This window comes from Balaenoptera acutorostrata, chromosome 13 (assembly GCF_949987535.1).
Source record: "Balaenoptera acutorostrata chromosome 13, mBalAcu1.1, whole genome shotgun sequence".
Classification (NCBI taxonomy): Eukaryota; Metazoa; Chordata; class Mammalia; order Artiodactyla; family Balaenopteridae; genus Balaenoptera; species Balaenoptera acutorostrata.
The window spans coordinates 62,090,471-62,118,397 of NC_080076.1; the positions used below are offsets into that span (position 1 = coordinate 62,090,471).

General features: G+C 46.2%; 1 protein-coding gene across 1 annotated transcript; it reads left to right on the forward strand.

Moving 5' to 3' along the window:
• The first annotated feature begins 724 nt into the window (after nt 1–724).
• Nucleotides 725–24,848, forward strand: RAB12 (RAB12, member RAS oncogene family). The gene is made up of 6 exons (XM_007196340.2): nt 725–1,372; nt 13,749–13,809; nt 20,137–20,275; nt 21,936–22,025; nt 22,638–22,742; nt 23,658–24,848. Exons 1-6 carry the CDS (start codon nt 886–888, stop codon nt 23,769–23,771), a joined length of 996 nt encoding a protein of 331 aa, XP_007196402.2. The 5' UTR covers nt 725–885; the 3' UTR covers nt 23,772–24,848.
• The last annotated feature ends 3,079 nt before the right edge of the window (nt 24,849–27,927 follow it).

Genomic DNA, 27,927 nt, shown 5'->3' on the forward strand with positions numbered 1-27,927 from the left:
ACCTGATCATTCTCGGCAAATGTGCCAGCTCCTATCATGTTTAGAACCCTGTGTCCTGAGGTGCTCAAGTTCACGCTGAGGAATTTGCTAAACAAATCCCTGGCAAGGAGTCAGAGAGTGGTTTTCTGTATCCTTAAATCCTTTCAAATAGAAATGGCAAAACACACTGCCCGAGTCCACAATTACTAAACTTTTGGAGTGTCAATCTTGGAGTTTCTTACTGTTTGAATCTGAACTCATTCGCTTCCCCAAAGGGGCAGGCTATTTATTTGTTTTAAAAGTTAAACGGAATGAAAACTTCTGCACTTTGAATTAGTCAGCAATCAGGGCTAAAAATAACTGATTTCGCGAGTTTCCTATGGAAAATGTAAGACAGAGGTGATGAGTCACCTTCCCAAGCGGGGTAGGTGGGGTCTGGGCCTGAGCTAGGGGGGGTCTGCACGGGACTCCCAGGGGGCGGGGGTCGAGGCGGGGCCCGGCCAGGAACTTTCAGCGCCCGGTGACAGTGCGAGTTTGCGGCAGTGATTTGGGGAATAAGAGTTCAACAGGTTAGGGCGGAGACGGCTAACACACTGGCCTGGTGTTTGGGGGCTGCGCTCAATGACGGTAGGAGACAGGAGGAGGGAAAAAGGAGGGTAGGGACAGGAGGAGGGAAAAAGGAAAGGGGGGATGGGGATGGAGGAGAAGGGAAGGTGAAAGCCGCAGAAATAAAGGGGAGGGGAGACAGGACAGTGGACGCAGGCAGAGCAGAGGGGGCGAAAACACAAGGGGGAGGCGCGTGGGCGGGCGGTCCTCCCGCCGGCAGGGGGCGCGCTCCCGGCAGCCCCGCGCCCCGCCCCCCCTCCCCGCCAGCCGCGCCTGCGCCGTCGCCCCGCCTCGCCCGGGATGCTGCTGCCGCTGCTGCGGAGTAGCTGCTTCCCTTCGTCTTCCCCCGGCGGCAGCGGCGGCGGCGGCGGCGCAGCGGACACGGGCGCGGGGAGCCGGCCGGCGGCGCAGCTGCAGCGCGGAGCCCGCGGGCCGCCGGGGCCACTCGAGCGCGCGCTCGCCCAGCCCGGGGCCGACCCGCGGCGCGCGGCGGAGGCCGAGGGAGCGCGGGGGCCCGGGGCGCGCGGCGGGCGGCGGGCCGCGCGGGGGCCGCATGCGTGCATGGATCCGGGCGCCGCGCTGCAGAGGCGGCCCGCGGGTGGCGGCGGCCTGGGCGCGGGCTCCCCGGCGCTGTCGGGCGGTCAGGCCCGGCGGAGGAAGCAGCCCCCCAGGCCGGCCGACTTCAAGCTGCAGGTCATCATCATCGGCTCCCGCGGCGTGGGCAAGACCAGCCTGATGGAGCGCTTTACCGACGACACCTTCTGCGAGGCCTGCAAGTCCACCGTGGGTAAGGCTGGCCGGCCGGGCCGTGCATTCGGGGTCGGCCCCGGGGAGCCCCTGCCTCCTCTGCCCAGCGCCGGGCGGAGACCCCTGTCCCCACGCAGAGTCGTTCTGCGCCCCCGCCCTGCGCCGTCACGAGGCCGGGTGATGCGCGGGGCCTGTCCAGCCCGGAGCATCTCTCCCCGGAAACCCCCCGCCCACTCGTTACCAGGAAAAAGGTGGTGACAGGTGGGGGGCAGGTGGGCAGCGTGGTGGACTCGAGCTGTGCCCTGGTTAGATGGCCAGAGTGCGTCATGTCTGGTGAATTTTGATGCCCTAACTTTGCCGTCCTAGGAGTAGGGGTATTTCCACTGTCAACCCGGCTTACTTTCTAATTTTGAACTCACTTTTATGTTGCGCTGAAATAATGACGTTTTAAATTCCCTGCGGAGGACCTCCGGGGAATATTCAAACTAACGCTACACTAAGTTTCTTCTTTTAACTGTAAATGCGGGGCAGAAGGACTTCAGCTGTGTTTGTCCGTGACCTCAGATAACCCCCCAGGGGCTCCGAAAGTGGGGAGGAGGCCTCCGGCACCGCCAGGTGCGTGAAGTATAGCGAAGTAAACTACAGGACCAACCGGGTCAGGAAGTATCGTGTCCTCAGGATGTAAAATTGAAACTGCAGGGGAGTTTTCTGATGAAGTCACATGTACAGGCCTTGGCGTTGAGGTCTGTCAGGTCGCAGTCGGTAACAGTTGCTTCTATGGAAAACCCCTTAAAAGCTGTCAAATGTAGGGGAACCCCGCAGATGAGATAGTTCTTCGAAAGGAAGATCAGTCACCTTCAGTAATAGGGAGGGATTCCCCGAGGGGAGGTCCAAGAAACAGTGAATAAATGGTATGTAAATATGAAGTTCAGAATTAAAAGTATCATTCCACACACTTGTACATATATTTAGTATTGTAACCAGTGGTAGTTCCAAGTTGATACAATTTGGGGATGAATTGGCTTTAAGATGTCATGTAACAAAACACTACTACATTTAAAATGTCTTATTGGAAGACTAACCTCCCAGTTTTTGTACTGTGTTTTTGTTTTGTTTGTGAGAATGTGTTTCCCTTCATGCTTTTTTAAATAATAGATCATTTTGGACATATTTGTGCTTTCTGTACCCTGTGTGTTTTTAAGATCTTGGCCTTGGAGTCATGATATTAAAGTTCAGTAGCGTACCCTAGACCTGGTTCAAACATCCAATCTTGGATCATATAAAGTACAGGGAGTTATTAAACCATCCAACGAGGGTTTATACTCTTATTTTAGTACCTGGCATAGGTAAAATAGAACTAAAAGCAATTCAGAATTATCCATCTTTTATGGCTCCACACTTAAAAATATGTAAAACTGAAGAGTAACATAGCTGTACTAGGTGAAGAGAAACTAGCACAGGAATAATGGGTGGATAACAGGGCTTGGGTGGCTGGAGGGCGAGATGGGGGATGAGCACAGGTGCGCTTAGAACAGGGCAGAGGAGAGGTGAGGAGGGGTTTTTTAAGCCGGGGCCACAGCGGAGCAACACCCACACAATCTGGGAAGGAATCATTAGGGGACGTCGGGAATGAATGCCTCAGGACCTTGGCTGCCATGCCATGGAGTGTGGACCTTCTCCTGTAGCAGCAGGAGCCATAAAGGCCTCTGGGTACAGCCCTGGCAGGGTTGCATCAGGTATTTGGGAATCGGGAAGAAACCGGGAGGCGAGGGGACCAGGCAGTCGGTTTCTCTGACCCCTTAACAAACAAACATAAATGCTCACGCCTCCGCACCCACTGCTGCTGTGGGGTTCCCTGTGCACTTGGACTTTGTCATGCTCATATTTGTTTCCTCCATACGTAGCCTGTAGTACTTGGCTTGTTAAGTGTTTATTAGCTGTGGGAAGTTCAGAGAAAGATGCTAACTTCTGGTCTGACCCAGAGTGTGAGAACACTTTAAGAAAGTTAACTAACCCCCCTTCAATCTCTGCCTGTGAGGTGCTTTTCCCTTCCACTTATCAGATCACTTATTGAGCACCTACTGTATGCTGGTGCTGTGCTACCCACAGGAGCTTGAGTGAAGAGGACAAAGTCTCTGTCCAGATGTGGCTCAGAGCCGTGGGGCTCGGGATGCCCCAGGGTGATGAGGGCGATGTGGAGATGTGTACAGGCTGGGGAGCGTGGAGGAAGCCCCCCCAGTCGGGGTGGGATGAGAGCTGGAGGGGGAGGCTTCCTCCGCACTGGAATGCTGTAGAGACGAAGTTCATTCCCCGCGTTCCTTTAGAAAAGCGCGTTTAAATGTGGCACTGGGTGTGGTGTACAGTTGGGGTTGCCTCACCTGAATGCCTCCTGCAGGTGGCTCGTAGGGTCCTTCTGAGGCCAGTTGTTGAGTTTCGTGTCCCCGGAGCACAGTCAGCTCTGCAGATTCTGCTCCGCGGGGCCCCTTGCCCTCACCCTGTCTGGCTGGCAGAGTCTGGAAAAGACCATGCGCCCCGCAGCCCGGCACAGGTGCTGACCCAGGAGGGTCGCTCCAGTGATGGCTCAGCCAACCTCAGGCTGGAAGCACGCGTCTCCAGTGAGTCAGACTCACTGGATTTTCTGTAAAAGATTGTAGCAGAAATCCCAAGGGATTTGAGATAATAAACCTATTTTGTAAAATTACAAATGAACAGAATTATTTTTTTTGTTGTTGTATTATCAAATCAGAAGTTGATTTGGTTTACAAGACACACAGAACTCACCAGGGTATGAAACTGAAAAGACTGTTTTTAATAATTGACGTATTGCAACTTCCCTGGTGGCACAGTGGTTAAGAATCCGCCTGCCAAGGCAGGGACATGGGTTCGAGCCCTGGTCCGGGAAGATCCCACATGCCGCAGAGCAGCTAAGCCCGTGTGCCACAACTACTGAGCCTGCACTCTAGAGCCCGCAAGCCACAACTACTGAGCCCACGTGCCACAAATACTGAAGCCCGCGGCGCCCTAGAGCCTGCGCTCCGCAACAAGAGAAGCCGCCGCAATGAGAAGCCCGCGCACCACAACAAAGAGTAGCCCCCGCTCACCGCAACTAGAGAAAGCCTGTGCACAGCAACGAAGACCCAACACAGCCATAAATAAATAAATAAATAAATAATAATTGGCCTATTTAATGGAAATTAGGTGGAGTATTAGTTTCAAATGAGATTTTGTGTTCGTGGAATTGAGTTACTTAGTCTGATATGGCTGGCGTGGTTTGACAGGGGCTTTAAAAGCCTCAGGAACAGCTTTTTGAAGTTTAAAAAATGGAAAAAAAACTAGTTGGCTGTAGAAATTCACAAGTCTCAAAAAAAAAACAAACATAAAATTATGTATCTGTCAACCTTTGTTTTTTAACTATTGGAAGCTAACTGTTAAGTTTATTTGGATAGAAATATTTTTACCAGACAGCACCCTGCCTCCACCCACCCAGCAGCATTAAATTTCTAGAAAAACATTCTAGAAAACCTGGGTTCTTGATATAAGCTTTGCCATGAACTAGTTTGTGACTTTGGATAAGTAATTTATTGTCTTTGCATGTAAAAGTTTACGGTCTATTAGTGGTAGCTACATTTCTTGAGCATGTATTGTGTACCAGCAAGAGTATACTCTTTCTAAACTTTACAACAATCCTGTAAGTTTCCCCATTTTACAGATGAGGAAGCAAAGTCCCAGAGGGTAGACAACTCATCCACAGTGGCCCAGCGGTCAGCAAGTGGTCAGGGCCAGGGCTGCAAGTGAGTTCCTTCTATCTGTCTGTTCCTTAGCTTACTTTGAGATTTAAATTCACTTTATTCTGAAAATTTGGATGATTCAGAATCAGACACCATGAAACCCATTCCTACTTGCCTAATTGGGTCCCCCTGAGAGCCCTGTGAAGGTAGTGATGTCATCGATCTATGGTATCATTGACATTGACTTTCTTTAACTATGCCCCTATCATTTGTCACTTTCCTCTGGATATTAAAATACTGCTCTAAAAATTGCATTTCTTACCTAAATATTCAATTATTCAAATATCTTAAGGCTTTTACATATTTATTAAAATATATTTAAATAGAGGAAAAGGAGGAGTAAGACAGTTTGGACCAGAATTCTCATTTCCTGGGCAGTAAAGTTTCTTTCAAAGTGCCGGAGGCCAACATAGGATTGCCATTTCTTTTGTTTTGCCACGTAAGGACATTTTTTAACAATCCACTACCACCGACTTTAAAAAAAAAAAAGACAACATGAGGTAGACCAAAAAAATTAGGAAAGACAGAATATCAGAATTTAAAAGTTCTTTTGAATTCAGTTTGAGAACCTCACTACTCCGTCTTCATTTTTCTCATTTTGCATCCATGCATTAAACTTCACAGCCTGGCCCCTGAGAGTAAGTGGTCTTAGAGGGTTGATAGCGCTTGCTGGAAGCACTGTTCCCACTCAGTCACGTGCCGTGGTCTCTGTTCTCGGAGCACACCTCTTCGGGTCCCATGTGCACTCGGGAAGCCTGTTCCCAGGGCGGGGAAACCTCGTGGTGCAGGTGACTGTGGTTCATCGGGGCCATCAGTAGAGCCGGAAGCAGAATCGAGAGGTCCAGGGAACAGGTGGATGTAAATCCTGTGCAGGACTGGCTGTGGATTGGCCTTGAATGTTATGGGACGAGATGGATGAGATGCAGGCCATCGGTGTCTGGTCCGCTTTGCCTACAAGCGGTGGAGCTGCTGTCAAGGGAAATCGACTGCTTGTACTTTATTCTGGAAATTTAGGTCACAGATTTTTGTTCAGAAACCCAGAATGATCGTTTCATACTGGATTAAACTTATAAGCTGTGTGTTTTATGTTGCTTTTCTGTGATTGTGTGCAGTCTTTACAGCCATGGCTGAGCTGCCCGAGTGTTTCACTCACAAGGGAGTTAGGGAGAGTCGTCCGAATTCCCACTCCGAAGCCCAGACTCTGAAGCTCTCAGTGTCAGCCCCTCCCCTGCCGGGATGATGTAACAGGATGACTCAGGGAGAAGGGAGTGGAAGAGGAATGGTCAGTTTCTATGCCAGCATATGCTGTGCAATGTGTGATTTGGTTTACTTAATGCACTCAGTGCATGCTGATAGGCTTGTGCAGAGCACATTTGTGGAAATAAAGTAGCTATCTTTCAAAATAAGTGTGGAAAGTTGGCGATCCCGGTTGTTGAGGTTGAATAAAGATCTATTTAAAGACCTGGCTTATGTGCATTCAGCCTTTCTTTCAGTGTCATGCACTCACACTGCAGAAGGAAGTTCTGCTTATGCCCGATGATAGGGATCCAGATTCTTCAAGATTGCCTGTCCTGCAGCTGTGGGCTCTGCGGAACCATCGGCCGAGGGTCTGCGGACTGGCTTTAGAAGGCAGCCTGTAGATAGCTAGTGGGAAGCAGCCGCATAGCACAGGAAGATCAGCTCGGTGCTTTGTGACCACCTAGAGGGGTGGGATAGGGAGGGTGGGAGGGAGGGAGATGCAAGAGGGAAGAGATATGGGAACGTATGTTTATGTATAACTGATTCACTTTGTTATAAAGCAGAAACTAACACACCATTGTAAAGCAATTATACTTCAATAAAGATGTTAAAAAAAAAAAAAAAAGAAGGCAGCCTGGGTTCCTTCGAGAGCTGATAGGGCCAAATTATTCTCCAGCCTTGCATGCCAGAAACATCGTTCTAATAAAGCATTTGCTTGAATTTGTAAAGAAAGCTTAGTTTTGTACACTAGTCAGCAGATCTTTCATGAGAGGCTGCTCGTACTTCTGTAAGACTCCATTCTGCTGGCTATTTCATGGTGCAGGAAGCACACCTGCTCTCCTGGCTTGTCCTTTTCAGAAGGAGAAGTGAGTCCTGGAGATGGCCATGAAAAAAACCTTAGGGAGGATGTAAAAAGCTACACTTTAACAGAGGAGGAAGGGGATTCTTCTCCTTTTGTCCTTTAATTGCACAGCTTTGACATTCGGAAAGTATTCGGAAAGCCAGAACTATAAGCCTAAAATAGTGCCCTTAATTGGATGGGATTTTTTTGTTTTTTTAACCCTTGAACTTTAAAACCAGAAAATACAACACAGGCTTAACAGAACATTATATGCCACAGGAAACCTTTCCCCCCCAAATCTGACAGGCTCCTCTGTTTGGTGTCTAGTGCTGACATAAGGCCTTCTTAGTTTACAAAACCAAACCACAACTTGCAGACCCACCTCCGGCAAGCTGGTGATGGGAGTTGCCCATGAACGCAGGTCTCCTAGTTGTTCCAGCGTAATGTAATGCAGAAGCTAGGCCTGCTACACAATCACACACCCGCAACCAAACTTTCACTTTTGATTTTTCATTTAAGACACTGGACTGTCTCCTTGGCCACTCCTGTCATTCTCAAAGCTCCCGGCAGGGGGAGGGGTGGGGGTGAGAGAGAGGAAGAGTGTGGGCTTGGGGGGTGGGCATACAGTCCTGGATTTAAGTCCCAGCTCTGCTCATAAGCTGTCACTGTCTTTAGGCAGCACCTTAACTTCAGTTTCCTCCTTCATGAAAAGAAAAAATAGAACTCACATTCTGTTCCTGTCTGCTGCTACAGGAATGAAATAGCTTATGTACCTGGACCAGAAAAGGCAGCTATAGATGTTCCCTTATCCTCCTAAATTATACTACAGATGCAAAAACTCTGCAACACTCCAAAAAATAATTGTTATCCTTTAAGGGTACATACTGAAATACATACAGGTGAGCATGAAGTGTCAAAATGTAAGCACAGGACCTGGGCAAAGTAGAATTTCCTTTGAATTCCCCTGCATGTTTTATGGGCCCATCTGAGCAGTGTAAACTTAGTATTTAGCAAGTGAAGAAAATGTTACTGATCTGCCATTTGATCATCTGGGGGTTTTTCTTTTCCAGATCTTCCTCCCCCATCGACATTCTCTTCCTCTGGTGACCAGGAGGTTGAAATGACTCTATGGTTTTCAGCCGGGGTCTGTGTGTAGCCAGAGGGTAGAGCCAGGCCTGCTGGTGTGGGAGCAGTCTGAGCGGGCCAGTCCCTCACTCTTGCTTTTATATATTTCCCTAGCAACGCAGAATTCCCTTCTTGACGTAAAAAACATGTTTACAGCTCCCTCCCAGTAGTTGCCTCCATTCTTGCCTTCAGGTGAGGCTGTGCAGAGAGCCGGGAGGAGCCAGACTGCCTGGGTTCAAATCTGTGCTCTCACACTTAGCCGCCTGTTGACCTGGGCAGGGTACCAGCTGCCCGAGCTTCGGTGTTTCATCTGTAGAATGGGGACAATGACAGTATCTACCTATAAAAGCATCAAGAAGATCCCTGCGATGAGTTACTGTACACAGTACACCCAGGAGACGTTGTTCTTTGTCTGCGAGGGGAGCACGTCCTTGCCCATGAAACTTTCATGACAACAAACACCCACCTCTTCTGGAGTGCGTGACCTCAGACTCCCCTGTCCGTGCCGGATGAAGTTCATGTGTGTCCGTGTCTGTTCCAGCCAAGTGCAGGGCCATCTCCTGCACGTGTCCGGGTCAGGGATGGTGGGTGGTCTTTGCTGAGGTGCAGGCCATCCAGTCTGGACTGAGAGGGGCAGGTCTTGTTAGACTCAGGGTGGACATTTAATATCCTCAGACCTGAGAGCATTTTTTAATGATGCGCAGTCATTTAAACTATTTTAACAGTACCTGCTTCTGAGATGATCAAAGTATTTTACAGTTACAGTAACAGTTTCCGTTTCGTTGAATTCTCATAACTCGGCTTAGGTAGGAAAAGCCCCCCATAATATTAAACAATAGGGTTTCAGAGGTTCGGGGGCCTCCTGGGGTCAGTACTACGGGAAGGTGGTCTGCACTGCCTGCCCTTTATCGGGTGCTCTCCCCGAAAGGCGGTGGTCAGGCAGAAGGCTGGCCTCATGTTCAAGAGAGGGTTTCCTAATGTTAAATTTGCCTCTATCTGTGTGACCTTGACACATTTCCTAGTTTATTTTCTCACTGTCAACTCAGTGGAAATACTGGGAAGCCTCTCCATCAGTAGAAATATTAAGTCCAGGATTGGGTGACACTGTCAAGGATAGATGTCCTTGGAAGAAAAGCCAGTGTGTGCACCTAAGATAGTTATTATAAATTGGCAGTAACGTCGTAACTACCACTTGAATTGAGACTTATTTCAGAGTCTGTGAAATCCTTCAACCTCCTGAACATGTTAAGTAAACTAGAATCGTAGTCTGGTGCCAACTGCAGGTCCTTGTTGTTGGGGGCGGGGTGTGCGAGAGGAGGAGGAACGCTCAGCTGTCATCGCAGGCATGGGCCACCGTGTTATTTTTGCTTTTATTTTGCTTTTTGCTGGAAGGGAATGTGAAGAAAGAAGCTTCTGTTTATTTTTGCTATTTTCATTTTTGTAACTTTTTACGCCCCAGCAAAACGTAACACGGTAATTTTTTTTGGAATTGTTTTGCCTTCAAGGGAACTTAGAAATCTTATCAGCACCAAGTACAACAATTCTTTATGCTCTTGCTGAGATTTATGAAAGATAAATACAAAGATGACAGTGCAAGGTTAAACTCTGTTCTTTAACAGCCCTTTAACAGTGACTCTGGGCCATTTGCAGATTTCGCACTTTTCCTTGTTTCCACGCATCTGACTTTTATGATAACAACCTTTGGTTGTGGGCAGTGTTATAATTTTGAATCTAGGCTCTGCCCCTCAACTGGCAGAAGTGATAATGACTTTCAAGCAAATGACCTTGACCTCTCTAAGATGAGTATAATAGTGCCTGGCTCGCTGGGCTCTGAAGGAGCCCACATGCTGCATGTCAGGCACAGGGGGTCTGACAGATGCCCACTCTCATTGTTATTAAAGGAAATTAAGATCAAGCAGACTTGAATAGAATACATAGCTATACCCATTGACAGAGGGATTACAGCACTGTGACCTGTGTCCTTCCTGATCAAAATATTTTTAGGAAGACTTCATACATTGGTTAAGCTTAAAGAAGGGTAGGCCCCTGTCACGTGGCAGGACATTCACTTAGCGGACCATTTCCTGTCTATGTGACTGAGTAAACTGATACGGTAATAATCCCCTGGGAGGGGTAATAATCCCCTGGGAGGGGCGCGTGTAGGGAGAGGATCTGGACGTATTAAGACTGACCATCCTCTAAAGTTTTACCATCAGTAACAGGAATTGTAGGAGAAATGAAATGCTCCATTTCCAGGGTGATGGTGTGTGAGCTGGGCACCCTGAATTCCACCACTCTGCCCACCAGGCACACTCAGGACAGAACATCCGCCCTTCCTTCCTACGGTTTAAGCGTGTGTGTGTGTGTGTGTGTGTTTGTTTCATCATCAGTCCTGAATTTCCTCTTATTTCCAAGAAGAGTCAGCATTTCTCCTTACCCACCCAGCATCTGATGGAGAAGAGGGGCAGATTTCCATTCACCAGGTTTACTGGGTCGCTGTGGTGGGCCAGGCAGTGTTCTAGGCTCCAGGGAGCCAAAGGTGACTGTGCTCAGAAGGCACCTGTTCCTGTCACGTGGGGGAGACCAGCGGAGCCGTGGGTCAGGGCTGGAGGGGGCAGAACTGGTAACATGGATGAGGAACGCGGGTAAGGCGTGGGGCCGTCGGGAGGCTCAGATGGGAAGCACCTAGGACCGAAAAGGTTCCTGGGCAGAAAGGGAGGGTCTCCAAGAGAGAAGAGCAGAAGAAGGCCCTTTGCCAAGTGCCTGGGCTGTTGATTTAGGTCTGGATGACTCAGCTCTTCAGGGGCAGGACTGTCTCCACCACCTGGTGGAGTGGTAGGCTGGCTGCTTCCCCTGTAGCTTAAGACGCTATAGGAGGGGACTTTCCCGGCGGTCCTGTGGTTAAGACTCCTCACTTCCAGCACAGGGGGCGGGGGCTCGATCCCTGGTCGGGAACGAACATCCCACATGCCACGCGGCACAGCCAAAAAAAAAAAAAAAAAAAAATTGACACTAGGAAACTTGGTTTTCAACAAAAGTTGCCACTTTTTTTTTGTCCCTTATTTGTTTTATAAACATTGGTCCTGGGCGACCCTGCTCAGTCAGGAGTCTCTGTGCTGACTTTTCCCAAAACCAATCCCCTATTTGAGGCTATTGGTGACTTGTTACCTTTTGTTAAGGATCCTTTATAATTTCTATAACATGTAAATGGTAAAAAGAGACAGCACTAAGAGGTATTTTTGACTTGATGTAAAAAGCCTTTTAAAAAATGTGTAGTTGTATACTTTAAGGATTTGTTTCTAAGCTATAAATTGGAGTAAGTTTCCAACCATTATCAGCTACTTAGTGGCTATTAGATATGGTAAAAGAAATTTCATTGAAGAGAAAGGACTATTTTAATGATCTGTTTTCTTTTGTGGAATTTTAGATTTAGCTACTGGATATTTTTCTGTTGTTGTTAGTGATGTCATTAATCTACTCACTAAAACTAAGTAGTTTTGGCTAAACAGATTCTTAATCCTATTCGCTGTTGTTCATCTTTGCTATGTTCTCCTATTGAAATTAGTAGTGTATTTATAATCACATGGTGATAACATTACCACTTATTCCTGATTTTGACTATTAATGCCCTTTCCTTTTATTTTTACTCATTAAACTTTGTGGTTACAAAATAGCCACAGTGCAGGACTGCTAAAGTCGGAAAGTTGTTCAAGTTGGTTGAAAAAAAGGTCTGACATGTTCAGGCTCAGAACAGTTCTTAGCAGAGAAAACAGCCTAATCAAAACAAAAATTGTTTGTGCTGGCTGTTTGAAGGGATTCTTGTAGTTGACATGAAGCAGAGCTCACAAGAGAAGTATCATCTGCCAGTTCTTTTCAATAAAATGTAGCTGGCACTGCAACAAGTCTTAACAAGTTGCACCTCCCTTAAGTAAAATTTAAAAAAAAATCAAAGGAACTAGAAACAAAAGTAAAACAGAATAGTAGTCATGGCAGAGTATGAACTTGATTTGTAAATTGCCATCACAGAGTAACATGGTGAGGCCCTAACTTTATGCTAATATCAGGAAGAAAGGGTTTTGTCTGAGCTGTGCCTTTTTAAAATCAGAACCTAGCGTATAGGTCCAGGCTGGTTTCCAGGCTTGTAGAATATCACGTTAGGTAGGCTGTGCTCTTACCTTGTGGTTGAGTCATGAGGGATTCTGCTTGGTCTCTATTTGAGGATGTTGGTCGTGTACAGACATGCTTCCTGTTTCAAGGCTGTCTGAGAGTCAGTTGACTCGGAAAAGCAAAGCTTTTCCAGAACTGCAAGTGAAATTGGCTTAACCACCCGTTTGCTGTGACCTTTGAAATCAGGGCTGGTGCGAGAGATTAAGAACCAAAATGCAGTAGCCTATTCTCCAGCTGTGACATTTTATATTCCTGCCACTTTTCTTTGTTGTACAGACCCTGGTCCCACCCAGGGTTGTAAACATGTCTTTTGGTTGCATTGGTGTCTGCAGTGTGTTGCTAATTATAAAAGTCAGCCGCATGCCTGGGGCTTCACCTCAAGAACGTCATCTGACTTTGAAGAGCTGCATCACTGCCCCACCCCCCAGCCCCGCCCCGGTAGAGACCATCGGGACCCTGGATCCATGAAGCAGTCACGATATAGTTCCTGTAGAGATTATGTTTCCAGTTCCCAAATTTAGCTGGCATCCCTTTGGTTTATTTTTTCTTAGTTGTGAAAATTCTGTAAAAAATATTGTTTTGAAATCTTGAAGTTTTCTGTAAGTGAGAAGTATATAAGGTAACATCCACAGATGAAAATTTGGTTTAAAAAATTATCTGAAGCTTTAAGGGCTGAATTGGAAATGGGTGGTGATTCATGACAGTTTACTTGTTACCGTTAAACTAAATAAAAATTGAAATTAATTTGTATGAGTAAATTTTTAAAAAATAATTCCTCTTCCACGCTATTGACAGTATAATAAAGTCACTTTTGTGAACGCTAAAAAATTTAATACAATGATTTCTAAATTCAGACTAAGGCTGTTTGAAATCAATATTGAGTTTCCATTGTAACATGTAAGAATTTTCCCCGAGATAGCATGCTTATAAAGCCATTCATTTGTTCATGTAATGATTAGTGGTAATTTTTAAATGGTTTTTATGCTACATCTCTAGTAGTGATAAACTATTATGAATAGCAAATGCTGCATCTCAGGTTCAGGGTAAAACCGAACATACCTTGGCTCTTCAGTTGTGCTGGGAAGCACAGAGTGATGGTCGTCACGCATACTGGCAAACTTCTGCTTTCTCCTTTTAGGATTTAGTGTGATCAGTTTTTTGGGTTTTTCTGATAATGGCATAAAAATGTGCAAGTAGTATTATTTTTCTGACGAATTGCATTGTTTTTGCTTCATCTTCGTCTGTTTTATTTACAGGTGTTGACTTTAAAATCAAAACCGTGGAGCTAAGAGGAAAGAAAATTAGGTTACAGATCTGGTAAGTGGGCATCTACACCCAGTCCTGCCACGTGTGTTTACCGCTCCACATGCTTGTCTAATACAATTAACCGTTCAAGCTGGTGTGTCGCTCCTACGTCTCCGCTCCTTCACTCACGTTCAAGTGGAATGAACGGACCTTCCTTCAGGGGAGAGTTCACTTGTCAAGGGAGAGTTCAGGAAAGAGTCCACTTGTCTCAGATCCTATTTGCACATGGGAGTTGTGGGGAGAAGAATGTGACTTTTATGGCAACTAGTTTGGAGCCTTTAGTCTCTAGTTTCACATCATTTGACAAAACCGTCATCACTAAAACGATGGCTCCGCTGCTCGTCTGCATGTTTTTAACGTTGCTTTGCGAGCATTCAGAGAAAGGCCAGTGTGTTCCTCCCCGGAGCTGCGCTGTCTCCTGGCAAGTCCCCCACAGGCTGTGTCCCTGGTGGCCACCGCGGGACACGCGTGCCCTTGCAGCTCCATTGCCGGAGCCATGTGCCCTGAGGCCCTCCGTGCCCCACGGAGGGGAGCCCAGAGCCCCCTCCCTGCACGTCAGGAGCGTGTGAGAGACTAAACCAGCCGTGTGGCGGCCGCTCAGCACTCGGCCGCCCGCGGGGACCCCCGGAGCCCCTCTGGAGGAGGGCCCGGGGGCGGCGGCGGCAGTGGGAGCGGCCCCGCTGGGGGTGTCCCGAGTCGCCCTTGCTGTTAACACGGTCGCGCGGCAGCATCTCAGCCACTAACTCCTCCCGCAGGTAGACCTCAGCTCTGAGTGTTTGTCCGCCGTGTGTGTGTTGCTTTCATCCGCGTTCATTGCTGCCGCGTCGGCGGCTCCATCGTCACCTCGCGCTTGCGTGTTAGTGCCATGCCTCATGCTCACCCGTGTCCCTGTCCGGGGCGCCACTGCCCGCGAACCAGCGGAGGAGCTCGCCGGCCGTCAGGTAATGTCTGCATTGGTGACTGCTGACCGTCTAACCCACTTGAAGGAGTCGGGTGGGGGAGTGTTGCTTTTCTGTTTCGTGTTTTTGTTTTTCGTATTTTTGTTTGGGGCTTGACTATGAGACGTTTATGGTCTTGCCTAAATACTTGGTAACAGAAAATGGGTATTTCTTACTCTGTGAGCCCATGATTGGGGAGGCAGCAGGCTGTGTGTGTGCATTGCTGCCCAGGTTTTGAATTCTGGAAACAGCAGCAGAGTACCTTTCACATGAGCCGCTGTTTCTAACCGTACACTCTTTAAGGTAAAGACAGTCTTTAGGGACTTCCCTGGCGGTCCAGTGGTTAAGACTCTGTGCTTCCACTGCAGGGGGCACAGGTTCAATCCCTGGTCGGGGAGCTAGGACCCCACGGGCCACATGGCGTGGCCAAATTAAATAAAAAAAAAGACGGTCTTTAAAAGGATTCTCGGGGGCTTCCCCGGTGGCGCAGTGGTTGAGAATCTGCCTGCCAACGCAGGGGACACGGGTTCGATCCCTGGTCCAGGAGGATCCCACATGCCGCGGAGCAACTAAGCCCGTGCGCCACAACTACAGAGCCTGCGCTCTAGAGCCCATACTCCACAACAAGAGAAGCCGCCGCAATGAGAAGCCTGCGCTCCACAACGAAGAGTAGCCCCCGCTCGCCACAACTAGAGAAAGCCTGCGCGCAGCAACAAAGACCCAAAACAGCCAAAAATAAATAAAAATAAAAATAAATTTATTAAAAAAAAAAAAAAGGATTCTCGGGGTGTGTCCACCTCTGTACCTGGCACCTGTGGGGAGGTTGCCTCACAGAGGAGACACGGGTGATGTGAGAACATTTGTGACGCTTGCACAGTGGGTGACAGCAGTGTCCCAATGATGACACTGTCGCCTGTCCGAAGAGACACGTCCTAGGTGATGTGTTAATACTTGGGTTCCATCTCAGGCAGGAGTAATCTGATTTACAGAGATATTTACGTCCAGGTGTCCTGTGCCCTGGAACTCTGCTCACTACAGGCCTTTTGTGCCAGTGACGTTGGATTCTTCTGGAATCTAGCTGCCTTCCTTTGAATCTGAACTAAGAGGGCCCGACCTGGTGCATCCCACTCTGGGGGGTAAAGTGCGACCGTGCAGCTGTGGGAGATGCACGAGTGCCCCCACACCACAGTTCTCTGGGATGTAAAAGCCTCCTCCGGATCACTCCTCTGCTGTTCCTCACCCTTCACACTTCATTCTCGGAATTTTTAAAACTGCACAATGTTGGTGGAAAATACAACTGAGGGAGGGGCCATCAGATTCATTGAATTTTTTGAGAGGTTGATTGCCAGTTTTCTACAGGGAGCGTCCCAGGGATTCATTGAGGAAGTAGAGTTTGTCTTTTCCAGAGGGGTTTTCACCACTGAATAATGTATCTACTGACACCAGCTACCTGCTAGTCCCATAATACTTGAAACAGGATTCTTATCTGAAATAGGATTCTTATCTTCTGGAGTATGTTACTTAAAGGAAGGAAAAACCTTCTTTCCATCGCTGTGATCCCGTAGGTAGGAAGGAAGCACTGGAGCCGCGGCCCAGCCGGTAAAGGGACGCGGGGCTTGTTTCTACCCTGGGAGCCGTCCTCAAGCCGTGGCTGTTGTGACCTGCTGTGTCCCGGGTGTGCTGTCATCACTTTAGTCTGTCCCGGTCGAGGGCGTAGGGGAGCCGGTGTGTTGGAAAGAGCTCTTCAGAGAGCCTGTGCTCTGACCTAAACTCAATCCGTGGAAGCTTCACTGCTGGCCGGTTTTCACAAGGAGGTCGTGTTAGAAGACATGCATTTTTTTCTTGATGATTTCTGGATATAGCCAATCTCTAAGGAAGTATTATTTACTACAGATTCCTAAAGGTTTAAGGTACCAAAAGCTGCAGATGTCATTGTCATAGTTTTAGGTCACACTTTATGTCATTGCCACATTTTTAAGTCCCTTGATTATCTGTGGTTAGAAAAAGGACCATTTTCCCATCTCTGCTTGAAGCGTTTCCACGTGTGTGTATGTAGAACTTGATGTAAGTATAGCTAAAATAAGATGTCGACCGGAATGTAGTTTCATGAATTTATATCCACATGCTGTCCTGGAAATTATTCACAGAGACTTAGGTCTGTTGTGTTGAGATGGACTTGAAGCTGAGAAATTAGCCTCCCTCCTTTAGGCAAACACAGAATTAAGATGCTTCATATGAAGGCCTCTTGTTCTGTCCAATGCTCACTGTCAGGGAATTTGGTCTTCACCAGCGTTCTTACATAGACATCACGTTTGTGTCCTTTCATTCTCTGCTTGAAGAGGTAGAACGCTTCATACGCTGACTTTGGTTCCTACAAATTAAGAATTGCGTCATTTAAACTGATATATTAAATTTTTAAAATGACGGTCTTTGAATTTTCAGAGCATGGTTGTATTACCCAACTGTGGAAACAGGATAGCAGGAAGTTTTCAATTTGCACCAAAAGCAGAGAGAGAAATGATAGTGAGATTGCAGTCCACCCGTAATAAATGATGATTTGGCTGACAGTAATAAGCTGTAAATCTGTAAGAATCAGCTCTCGGTCATTACAGTGAAAATTCAGGTTCATTGAGATAAAGATGGGAAATACTAGGATTCTGTATCTTCATAGGTAGATAAACCGTGATCCGGGCATTGGTATCGTGTTATCATCTAGCTGTGTGAAAAGTGGAGAGTAGTGTGGAATTTTTGTGGTACTGGCTCAGCGTAGGTATTTAATAAACACTTAACTTTTGCAACCCGGACATTTTGGAAATGCGGAATAGTCTCTCAAGGGAAGACGCTTTTCTGCCTCAAGCAGTGAGAACCAGGCACAAAGTGACGGAGTCAAAGGAATGGCCTTAATGTCTCCTCTCTGGGGTCTTGTGAGCTGGCCATAGTTGGACTTACGTGTGTTACAGGTCGCCTCAGAGTTTGCCTCTCGAGGTCTCCGCCCTCTTTCTGTGTGTCTGACTTAAAGCCGAGAGTCAGCTAACTTCACAATGTTTCTAAGATCCCTAAGCGTGCTACTCATGTAGCGGGTTTTTTGAAACTGTATCACAAATGCCCGGTACTATCTTGATTCCTTGACTGTTGGGTTTTTATTAGAACTTCTCCTAGGGATCTGCTGTCCCATGTCGTGCCTGTAGGTAACAGTGCTGTATTGTACACTCAAAAAAGTCTGCCTTCAGAGGGCAGAGCTCATGTTAAGTGTTCTTACCACAATACAATCAAAATAATTTTTCAAAAACTTGTATTATTTCTAATTTCTCTGTTCTTGAGCCCCCAATTTCTGGATCCTGATTCAGTGAATATATGTAGGAACGAATGTGAAATTGATTTAAGCTAAAAGTCAGCTTAAAGCTACTTAACATAAAGATTCATGAAAGTCCGTGATTCCCAAAGTGCTCAGTGAAGACCTTGTACCTGATTGCTGTTTAGATTTGTGGTGCAGCTATCATGTGCTAACCACAGATTTCAGAGTAGCAAAATGTGTGTTATTTTTGCTTTTTAAAGAAATGAGTGAGAAATGTTTTATCAAATCCCAGCTTGAACAAGCCAGCACTTGTGATAAGAAGAGAAACCACAGTCTGAAAGATTTCACTCTTTTTTGGTTGGAAAGTATTAATTATGCCCCTAAATGTCTAGGACCCTGGAAATAAAATTGTTCAATGATTCCTTATATAAATGAATGGTATCTAAATTGGTTCCTTCTCACCTGATTTGAAGGTGCATTTTTGTGTCTCTAAGTTGGTTTTAGGAATCCTGAAGAACTCAGTCCCCATCATTTTCAGTGTTCCAATTTTAGGGCAGTTCTGGGTCAAAAAATAAAGTTCAGGGGACTTCCCTGGCGGTCCAGTGGTTAAGACCTCGCCTTCCAGTGCAGGGGTGAGGGTTCAATCCCTGGTGGAGGAGCTAAGACCCCCACATGCCTCGCAGCCATAAAACCAAAACAAAACACAGAAGCAATATTGTAACCAATTCAATAAAGACTTTAAAAATGGTCCACATCAAAAAAAATCTTAAAAAAATAAAATAAATAAAGTTTGTTTTGCCTTGACGTGACATCCACTTTCTGCATTTTACCCATGTAACCTTTTGTTCAACACCTGTGGATCGAGGGCCCGCAGTGGGCCAGGCACCCACTGGACCCTGGTGGACAAAACAGACCGGCCTCGGGTCCTGGGCCTTCCAGCCAAGGGCACAGGGCAGTCTTACAGCCTCTGGAGCAAAGAAAGTGGCCTTGCTTTACGTGAAAATGAATTTGCCAGCGAGCTTCGTTGTTTGTTTGGGCATAATGACATATCCCTAAGCGGAGCTAATTTGGTGGCAAGTCTAGTCTGATCAGAGCCGTAAGTTACAGCACCTTTGCTGTATGTGTTTTAGGGACACGGCCCCACAAGGTTCACCCCATCCGATGCGTTGGGAAGAGGTGTCACACCGTCTCCCCATTTCAGAAGCTCACATGCTGTCCTGTGAGAGGCTGTGGGCGCCTTGCAGGGGAGAACCCCATTTTCTGTGTACCCCACCGCCCCTTCGCTTCCTCTGCCGCGAGCCACCCATGTCACATGGCCCTGGGAGTATGCCGTGAGTTAGGGTTCTTCGGGAAAAACTAAATTATAGGTGGTCTTTAAAGACAGTCTGTAGATTGTCTTTAATTATAGATTGTCTACAATTATAGATTGTAATTAAAGATTGTTTTCCTGATCAGAAGGCCTGCTCTCTTGAGCCTCATTTGTAAATTTGTGATGATTCTCAAGTAGTTTCTTGGCTTCTTAGGTTTAGAAAATGGGTTTCAGCCAGCTTCTGTGCACTGTTAGTGTGCGTATATCTTCATGTGGAAACGGACAACTTTTCCTGGAGAGGAAATTAAGCTTTAGATTTCAGGGTGGCAGTCAGAGAGTGATGAGCTTGATTGTTTGCAAAGCTATTTGGTACCTCTTCTCCCTTTGCCTTTGACCACTTACTCTGGAGGGATTAAGAAGATAACAAGACCAATTCTATAGCATTTTTCATTAGTGGGAACTCCATCAGCAAAATCAGATATTCACCATCGAGTTCAGTTAAAAGAGTTCCAGGCTTAAATCTTTTCAGGTATCATCCATGCACTTTGTCATTGTTGATAACCACCTAGTTTATGGTGTGTTATACTTTCCACCATTTTACACAGCATTTACTTCTTTTCAAAATCTTGGTTTGAAAGAAATTGGGGCTTCCTTATGCTTTTGTTTGGATGTACCTAGCTCAGAAAAGCTACCCCCACTAAGAGTGAATATGCACAGATGTGTGAGGAGTTACTCACAGTTGGGCTGAGGCCCTCCCTGTTGTTGTTCAGAAACTAATTTTTGCTGCTGTTTCTTAGGGACACCGCAGGTCAGGAGAGATTCAACAGCATTACCTCAGCTTATTACAGAAGTGCCAAGGGGATCATATTAGTATATGATATCACTAAGAAGGAGACATTTGATGATTTGCCAAAATGGATGAAGATGATTGATAAGGTAGGTGTTGCATTTCTCTCTCAGATGTGAACTCTTTGTTTGTAGGTGTTAATCATTACAAAAGAAGAAGGGAAACATTTATGGAGCATGTTTTTCCATCCTGAATGTCATTTAATCCAGATGACAGCGTTCAAAGTAGGTGTATAGCCCTGCATCATAGATGAGGCAGAGAAGAACTAAAATGTCTCCAGGATCCCCTTATAAATAATAGACCCAGGATTTTTATTCTGGTACTTGGGCTGTGTGACTTCAAAGCCCAGACATGCTCATTGCACACTGTCCGGCTGCGTCCGTGGAATCAGATTCAGGACTCCTTGTTTCTGCAGAAAGTTCACTTGGACGCGCGCTTTGTGAGTGTCCACAGAGTGACAGCCTCCCAGGGACAGCCGTCTCCACTGTGCCTGTGGGACACGCCAAGGGCCTCGGTCACCACGGGACCTCTGCCCTCAAATGAGAGATGGCCTTCACCTCCTCACTTTGAACTAAAGAAGAGTTTATCCTTTGGACCACACTTGACTATATAGAGACAACCCAAGTCTGTATGAATAATGTAATCTGTGGGTTCCCCTCTGAGAAACGGGGACCCAAAATACACATGTAGACGACCCAGCCGCTGAGGGTGAGATGTGGTGGTCAACAGTGGCCACATTTTGAGAGTTTTTTCCCCCTTATTCAGTAATTTGATGTTTAGTTCCTTTGTATAGCAAGCACACTTAGTATATTATAAACTGGATTTTGTTTACAAATTGTATTAAACCCATCTGTTAGATGATGTTGGAGAATGTTCCTTTGCAGGTCTTACTAAGCACATTTTCAACGCGTGCCTCTTTAAAGTGTGTTAGGGACCAGGGTTGCCAGGGTTACGGAGATGGCAGGACCCAGGGCGGGTCTGGGCTCTGGGATGGCGAGCCTCCGGATGTGATGTCCTTTCCTCCTGAAGCCGCGGAGCGTGCTCCTAAGGACCTCAGACAGGGGCACCCTCGCTGCCCGCTGACAGCACAGAACCGAGGGATGGAGTTAAAACCGAAGGCAGTGGCCTCCATGTTAGGGGCTGCTGTTTTTTTTTAAACTTAGAAATGGAGCTTAACTTTTCCTCATTATAAAATTAGTGATACCTTGTCATTATGGAAAATTTAGAAAACCAAGAAAAGCACAAAAGTAAATTTTAAAAATCTTTAGTTCTGTCATCCAGAAAAAGTAGATTGGGTCCCTACTCCATTTAGTTTTACACCCTGCTTATTGAACTAAATATTCTGTCACAGGGGCCTTCCTGTGTCATCTTAATGTTCTTCCGAAGCCTTTGTTTTGTTCTGTTTTGTTTATGGCTTCATACTTTTGTGTACTTTATTTCATTCTTCACCTACTTTGTGGGATTTTTAGGTTTTTTTTTCAACTAAGTGTAAACCTTTGCCTATATTTTGAGTCATTTCCCTAGGATAGATTCTTAGGAATCATGGGTCAAGGGCTGAGAACATTGTGGTTCGTCAGGCCTGTGACCACGTCGCCATGAGCCCGGCAGGAACCCTGCCCGGGACAGAGTAGATGCTCAGAGATCGTGAAGCAAGTGGTCGGAAGGGTGAGACGTGTTGCCTTGGTTTATGTTTCCCATCATGTGTGATGTGCTTGTCTTTGAAATGCAGCTTCTTTTACAATCCCACAGTATGCTTCAGAAGACGCAGAGCTTCTTTTAGTTGGAAATAAGTTGGACTGTGAAACTGACAGAGAAATCAGCAGACAACAAGGTGAAAAGGTGAGGAAAGGGGGGCAGAGAGGGGGTCTCAGCACCCACGCTCTGTACAGTGAGCACTCCGTGTGCTTTCCCTTTTAATAAATGACTTTATAATTATTTCATAATTTTAAAAATGTGATCACTCAGTTGCATCCTTCTTATTCATTTGCTTTTGTTAACTTCCTGCTCCTTTAAATTCATTTTGAAATGGAGGGGAGAAAAACACATTAGTGTATCCTGCATTATTTATTATCTCACCTGACATTTTATACAGAGAAATATTCTTTTAAACCATACAATTGCTTTCGTGGTTTTTCTCTCACTCTGACCTTCCGTGGAGAAACGGTGATATTCATGTTTTAAATGTCAGATACACTACAGTTTAGAAACTTGGGCACGTAGTTTGACTTGGCATCACCTTACAGATTTTGTTTTGTTGTTTTCTTATCATGTAGGAAATTGGCTACACTTGTGAACTTTACATTTGAGGGTAAACAGGACTTTCCAGGCCTTTCGTCCCAGCCCTTCCCTGAAAGCCGAAGCCCCAGAGCTGTCCGTCCCCCGTCACAGGCCCCGTGCTTGTGCATTAGATTGTGTTGCATCCCCGCAGAGAAAAATAATGTGTTTTCTTAGTTTGCACAGCAGATAACTGGGATGCGGTTCTGTGAAGCAAGTGCCAAGGATAACTTCAACGTGGACGAAATATTCCTGAAGCTTGTCGATGACATCCTGAAAAAGGTAAAAAGAGAGAATCGTACATCGTGGAAGTGTTTCATCTGAAACCTGTTCATTGTTTCCTTTGCTATTTTTTGGTTGGGAAACTTTTACGTAGAAAGGGAAGCACGGGGGTCATCGTCAGGCTGAAGACCAAGGGGGCGAGGACCCGGCCCCAGGAGCCAGCTCGCCGCCGTGGCAGCCTTTCCCCACGTCCCTAGTGCCACGTTCCAGTCCTCGCTCAGCCTCACACGTGGTCTGGGGAGCGGGTGTGACTGCGGGCCGTGTTATGTGACTTTTGCTCCTCTCTTGTTGGAGTTTTCCCACAAAGGACTAAGTTAGATACAGACAGTGGAGGTCTTGCCCCGCCTTGGGGCCCTGCTGTCCGGCGGGGCCTGAGGCCGTCCCGGGGCCTTTTGTGGTGCCAGGTGGCAGGAAGATGGCTTCACTGGACGGCAGCACTTTGTTCAGGCATCTTTGGGCTTGCATCCAAAGATTTCTTAGTGAGATCTTTAAGTGTATTTGTATTACTATTACACATAATCGACTCGGTTCAAATGTAATTCAGAAGCTTCTAATACAATGGCTGTCTGTACAATTACCAGGAGAAGGTACTTCTTTCTTTAGTAATGGTATAACCCCAGAGAACACAGAACTGTTTTTTTCATTTTTTGGTACGTTAAGTTTCCATTATACTGGACTGTGAAAATAAATGTTTATGAGGTCCATCGGCTCTCTTCTGCCGTAGGGTGTGAAATAGGCTGCACAGCGTTTGTGTGATGGTTGAAGCTCCCTGAACCTGGTTCTTAGGTTTTGGCTTAATATTTTCATGCCTAATTAAATTCTGATGATTGAAGAGTGTTCTATAAAAAATACTTTTGTAGTCTTTACATATACATTGTTGGGTTAAAACGTACTTGTCTTTTTCTTTATCCTCAGATGCCTCTGGACATGCTAAGGAACGAGCTGTCCAACAGCATCCTCTCCTTACAACCAGAGCCTGAGATCCCACCAGAACTGCCTCCACCCAGACCGCACGTCCGATGCTGTTGATTCGCTACATTGGAGACAAAGTGGGAGCGATTCCTGGAGAGGGGAAGGTTCCATTCTGCACTACAATCATTTTGACCATTTCCTTTCGCACTTTGTAATCCAAGTCAGAGCTATACACTAACTTGTAAATACGCAGATATGCAATCCTGGGTAAGTTTTGGTTATAAATGACATATTTCCCTCCAAATTGTTATATTTCATGCATTATCCCGGTGCCTCGTGTATGTACACTGGGAAACGTAGTACTTCTAATACGAAGAACAGGAGAAATGAGAGCTATAATGTTTCTTGAAATAAATAATTGTCCTTGTTAATTATATTATGAGGACAGAGATATTCTGATAAGAAGAAAGAACGTGGTGCTTTGCTTACTGTTTTAAAGAAAATTTGTAAAACTAAAAACTTTTGGGGGGGGGGAAAAACGCTATCTTGAATGCTTTTTCTTTATTTACATTTCTCCCAGCCGTAGCATCTTTGAAGTGTTGGAGTGTTTCCCACAAAGCAAGCTCCATTCATAGCCGCCTTGAAGGTTATTTATTCACATTACGTATTACTGGTAGAATATGACTAGTTAGAAGGTAGGACTTGAATTGGTCCCGAGGCGCGAATCTCTCTGGTTTCCTGATGGACATACCCTGTGCTTTTAAGAACTACAAAGATTCAATAAAGAAATGTTTTTGAAACTATAGAAGATTTAAAAAGAACACTGCTGTCCTAAACAAATCTTGTTTAAAGGAATTTTAAAGAGATACATTTTACTATATCAAAGAAAGTACATGTATTTGCCTAAACATTCTATATACCTTTGTAATGATAAAACTTCTCCCCTTGATGGTGAAGGTTATTCCTATTAGGCCTAGACTGTGTTCTTTTTTTTTCCCCCCCTAGTCTGATAATGAATTTGTGAACTCTATCTTTGGTATATCTTTTCTTAAATTGCACTGTTTGTTTAGTCAAGGTAAATAAGTCATTATGTATTTGAATAACTTGGCGTGTCTTGAGTGTTGTGATATGAGAAGCATTGTGGTCTTTCTACACTAATGAAATGCAAATAAAATTTTGTATTTATGAATGACAGTTGAGTTACCACACTTATTTGTGCAGTTATAAATTACATATTTGATGATATTCTTCCAAAACTCCACATCTTAATCTTTTGAGTGTCTTAGATAAGAAAAATGCAGCCTCCTCCTCCATGGAAAACATTTTGATAGTTTCTCAAGAGTTTTAAGCATAGAACTACAATACCATCCAGCAATTCCACTCCTGGATCTACATCCAAAAAAATCAAAAGCTGGGGCACAAACAGATGCTATACACTAATGTTCACAACTTTATTCACAGTAGCCAAAAAGTGGAAGCAACCCAAGTGTCCATCAGCAGGGGAATGGATTCTGACACAGGCTGCAGCATGGATGAACCTGGAGGACATCGTGCTGAGTGAAATGAGCCCGTCACACGAGGGGCCTAGACTAGTCAAATCCATAGACACAGCCCTGGTGGGTGCCAGGGGCTGGGGGAGAGAGGAATGAGGAGTTACTGCTTAGTGGATACAGAGTCTGAGTACAGGATGATAAAACTTTCTGGAGGTGGATGGTGGTGATAGTTGCACAACAACGTGCATGTACTTCATGCCACAGGGCTGCACACTTGAAATGGTTAAATATATGTCTGTTTACAGATAGTGTCCTCAAGAGAATGTTCTGTTTAATGTCTCTGCCTTCTGCCGTCCAACAACCAGTCGTGGATTGTGCCGATCATTTACCTGTTGTCTCACCTCCACGACGGCCCTCCTGTGCTCTGCCCTGTGATGCCAGGGCCCCAGCTCTGAAGGACACCTGCCAACACCCCTGCTCTTCCCGTTTGACCTGCTGCTGGGAGGAACTCGGGGGGCTGGGAGGAGAGGGGAAGGGACTTGCCATTTCCCCCCCCCCTCTTTTCCCCTGCAGAGACAGCTGACCTTTAGCTCCAGCTCCCTGCGGACCCTCAGCTGAGCCTGGCTGCACCCACCGGAGGGGCCAGGGCAGTGGCACCGCTACACTGCTCCTTGCAAAGTCTTCCTTTTTCTACTTCCTGGATCCTTGAAGTGCTGTTTCAAGTTGGTAGGTGGTTTTATTTAACTAACGGTTTAATTAAAGTTTTGACTATTAAAACTGAGGGGTGGGGCTTCCCTGGTGGTCCAGTGGTTAGGACTCCACGCGTCTGCCGCAGGGGGTTCAATCCCTGGTTGGAGAACTAAGATCTCTCATGCCGCTGAGTGCAGCCAAAAAAAACCGAGGGATGAATATTAGTTGAGGACGCAGCAAAACAAGAGATTCGTCTTGCTTGTCTCAAGCTGTAAAACTACCTAAAATTAGTTGGTGGGTTTTTTTTGCCCCCCACAAATGACTTGCGTTACCAGGGAGAGAGAAAGTACTTGTCTTACAGATTATTTATTGCCTAGAAGTCGTAAGTAGGCCACAGACTGCAGCTAAGGGTGGGTCAGGACATGATATACGGGCTAGTATTCATGCCACGATACTGTGGTGAACAAAGGTTAAGTCTATTGCATGATTGCTGTTAAGCCAGGCCCTGTGCTTGGAGCTGTAGGGACATGACAGAGAGAGACCATAGGCAGACCCTGCCCATAAGGATAAGTTCGTCAGGTGCAACAGACGGACCCCTAACAGGAGTGCAGGGCAGAGTTTCCATCATGAAAGGACGGGTGCAGAGTCTGGGAAGCGGAGGAGAAGCACGGCCAGTGTGGGGAGAAGGGGTAGAGGGAGGTGGAGGTGCTCTTCCTGGGCTTTCAGGAATTGAGTAGGCTACTGACCGGTGGCTAGAGGGATGGTGTATTCACAAGTTGTTGATTTGAAACCAAAGGGACCCTCTGGAAAAAGCAGACCTCATAGTACAGCATGCACTGCTATCCCCATGGCTTATAGCTTCCTGAACACTTGGCCACTCCTTGGAAATGTTTGATTAAGCCTGTTCTCGTGGTAGAGACAAGGCAGTGACTGGAAATGCAGTCAAGCCGTTTGCATGCAAAACCTGGAGCGTGTCTGATTCCCATAAATGGACAGTTATTACTGAAGAAGGTTCTGGAGAACTGCCTCTGTGAGCTGATGAGTTTGGTCCATTTGCCAACAGGTCCGCTCTTCCATAGGCTTGAACCATAACCCTTTTTGACAATGTGAGAACAGGATAAACCAGCCCCAATCCACCCACTATTGACAGACAGCTCACCGCACACGCCCAGTGGGTGGAAGTTCCCAGGTGCCCTCCCAGCAGAGACAGCAGGGCCCCAGGGCAGTGAGGACTTAATCACCCCTGTTGACTGATGACGGGCTGGGGGTTTAAGGCTGTTGGGCGAGATCAGCAGTAGAATGCCTACACTGTACTGGGTTTCTTTCTTTAAAAAATTGCAGACCTTTCCAAAGACAGCTCAGCAAATGCTTGCGATTAAAATGCATTTTATTGTATGGAAGAGTGCGTTTTCTAAAAGACAAGGGTTGCTGCCGGGGCTAAAGCTCTCTGGAAGAGACTGTGGCCTCAGGGTGTGTCTCAGACCCATCAGTCCTACGGGGGTCATCAGCTTTACCTGTAGGGTCAGTCCATTAAAGATGTACCTCAACTTGTTGAAATGCCCTTTAACTCTGGAAGCAGCTTTTCAGTCCATAATTCGAAACAAAAGATTTTAGTATAAGTAACTTGTTAGTTTGAATCCCCATTAAAGTGTAATCTGGTGTTGCCGAGTACCAATAACTGGATATTGAATTGAGCAGGAGAGTGTTGGGTACCTGAAGGGGAATCATGAAAATAGGTAAGAAAATGGTTTAGAAAGAGAATGAGACCAAAAACAACTGGGCCAACTTCCATTTGGCTCTCTCCTCAGCCAGGCTAGACAGACTACGGACGTTCACCACACCACCGTGTCCCCCAGGCCCTGCCGCTCCTCACTCTTGGATGGTTGCCACCTACTGCGGCCTGTCATGGGACCATTGAAAATGTGTCCAATGAAAGCAGAAGGAAGGAAATAATAAAGATGAAGCATCAATAAATGAAATTAAGAACATAGAAATAATAGTCAATAAACCAAAAACTATCCACACAACAATTAAAAAAAAAACTTAACTTTTAAATGGGTAAAAATTAGTCATTAGGGAAATGCAACTCA

Bases quoted from the DNA above. Each gene is read 5' to 3' on its own strand.
- RAB12 (XM_007196340.2), top strand. From the start codon at position 886: ATGCTGCTGCCGCTGCTGCGGAGTAGCTGCTTCCCTTCGTCTTCCCCC. The intron at 1,373-13,748 runs GTAAGGCTGGCC...TTTTATTTACAG, and splicing joins GGCCTGCAAGTCCACCGTGG to GTGTTGACTTTAAAATCAAA. The intron at 20,276-21,935 runs GTAGGTGTTGCA...ACAATCCCACAG, and splicing joins GGATGAAGATGATTGATAAG to TATGCTTCAGAAGACGCAGA.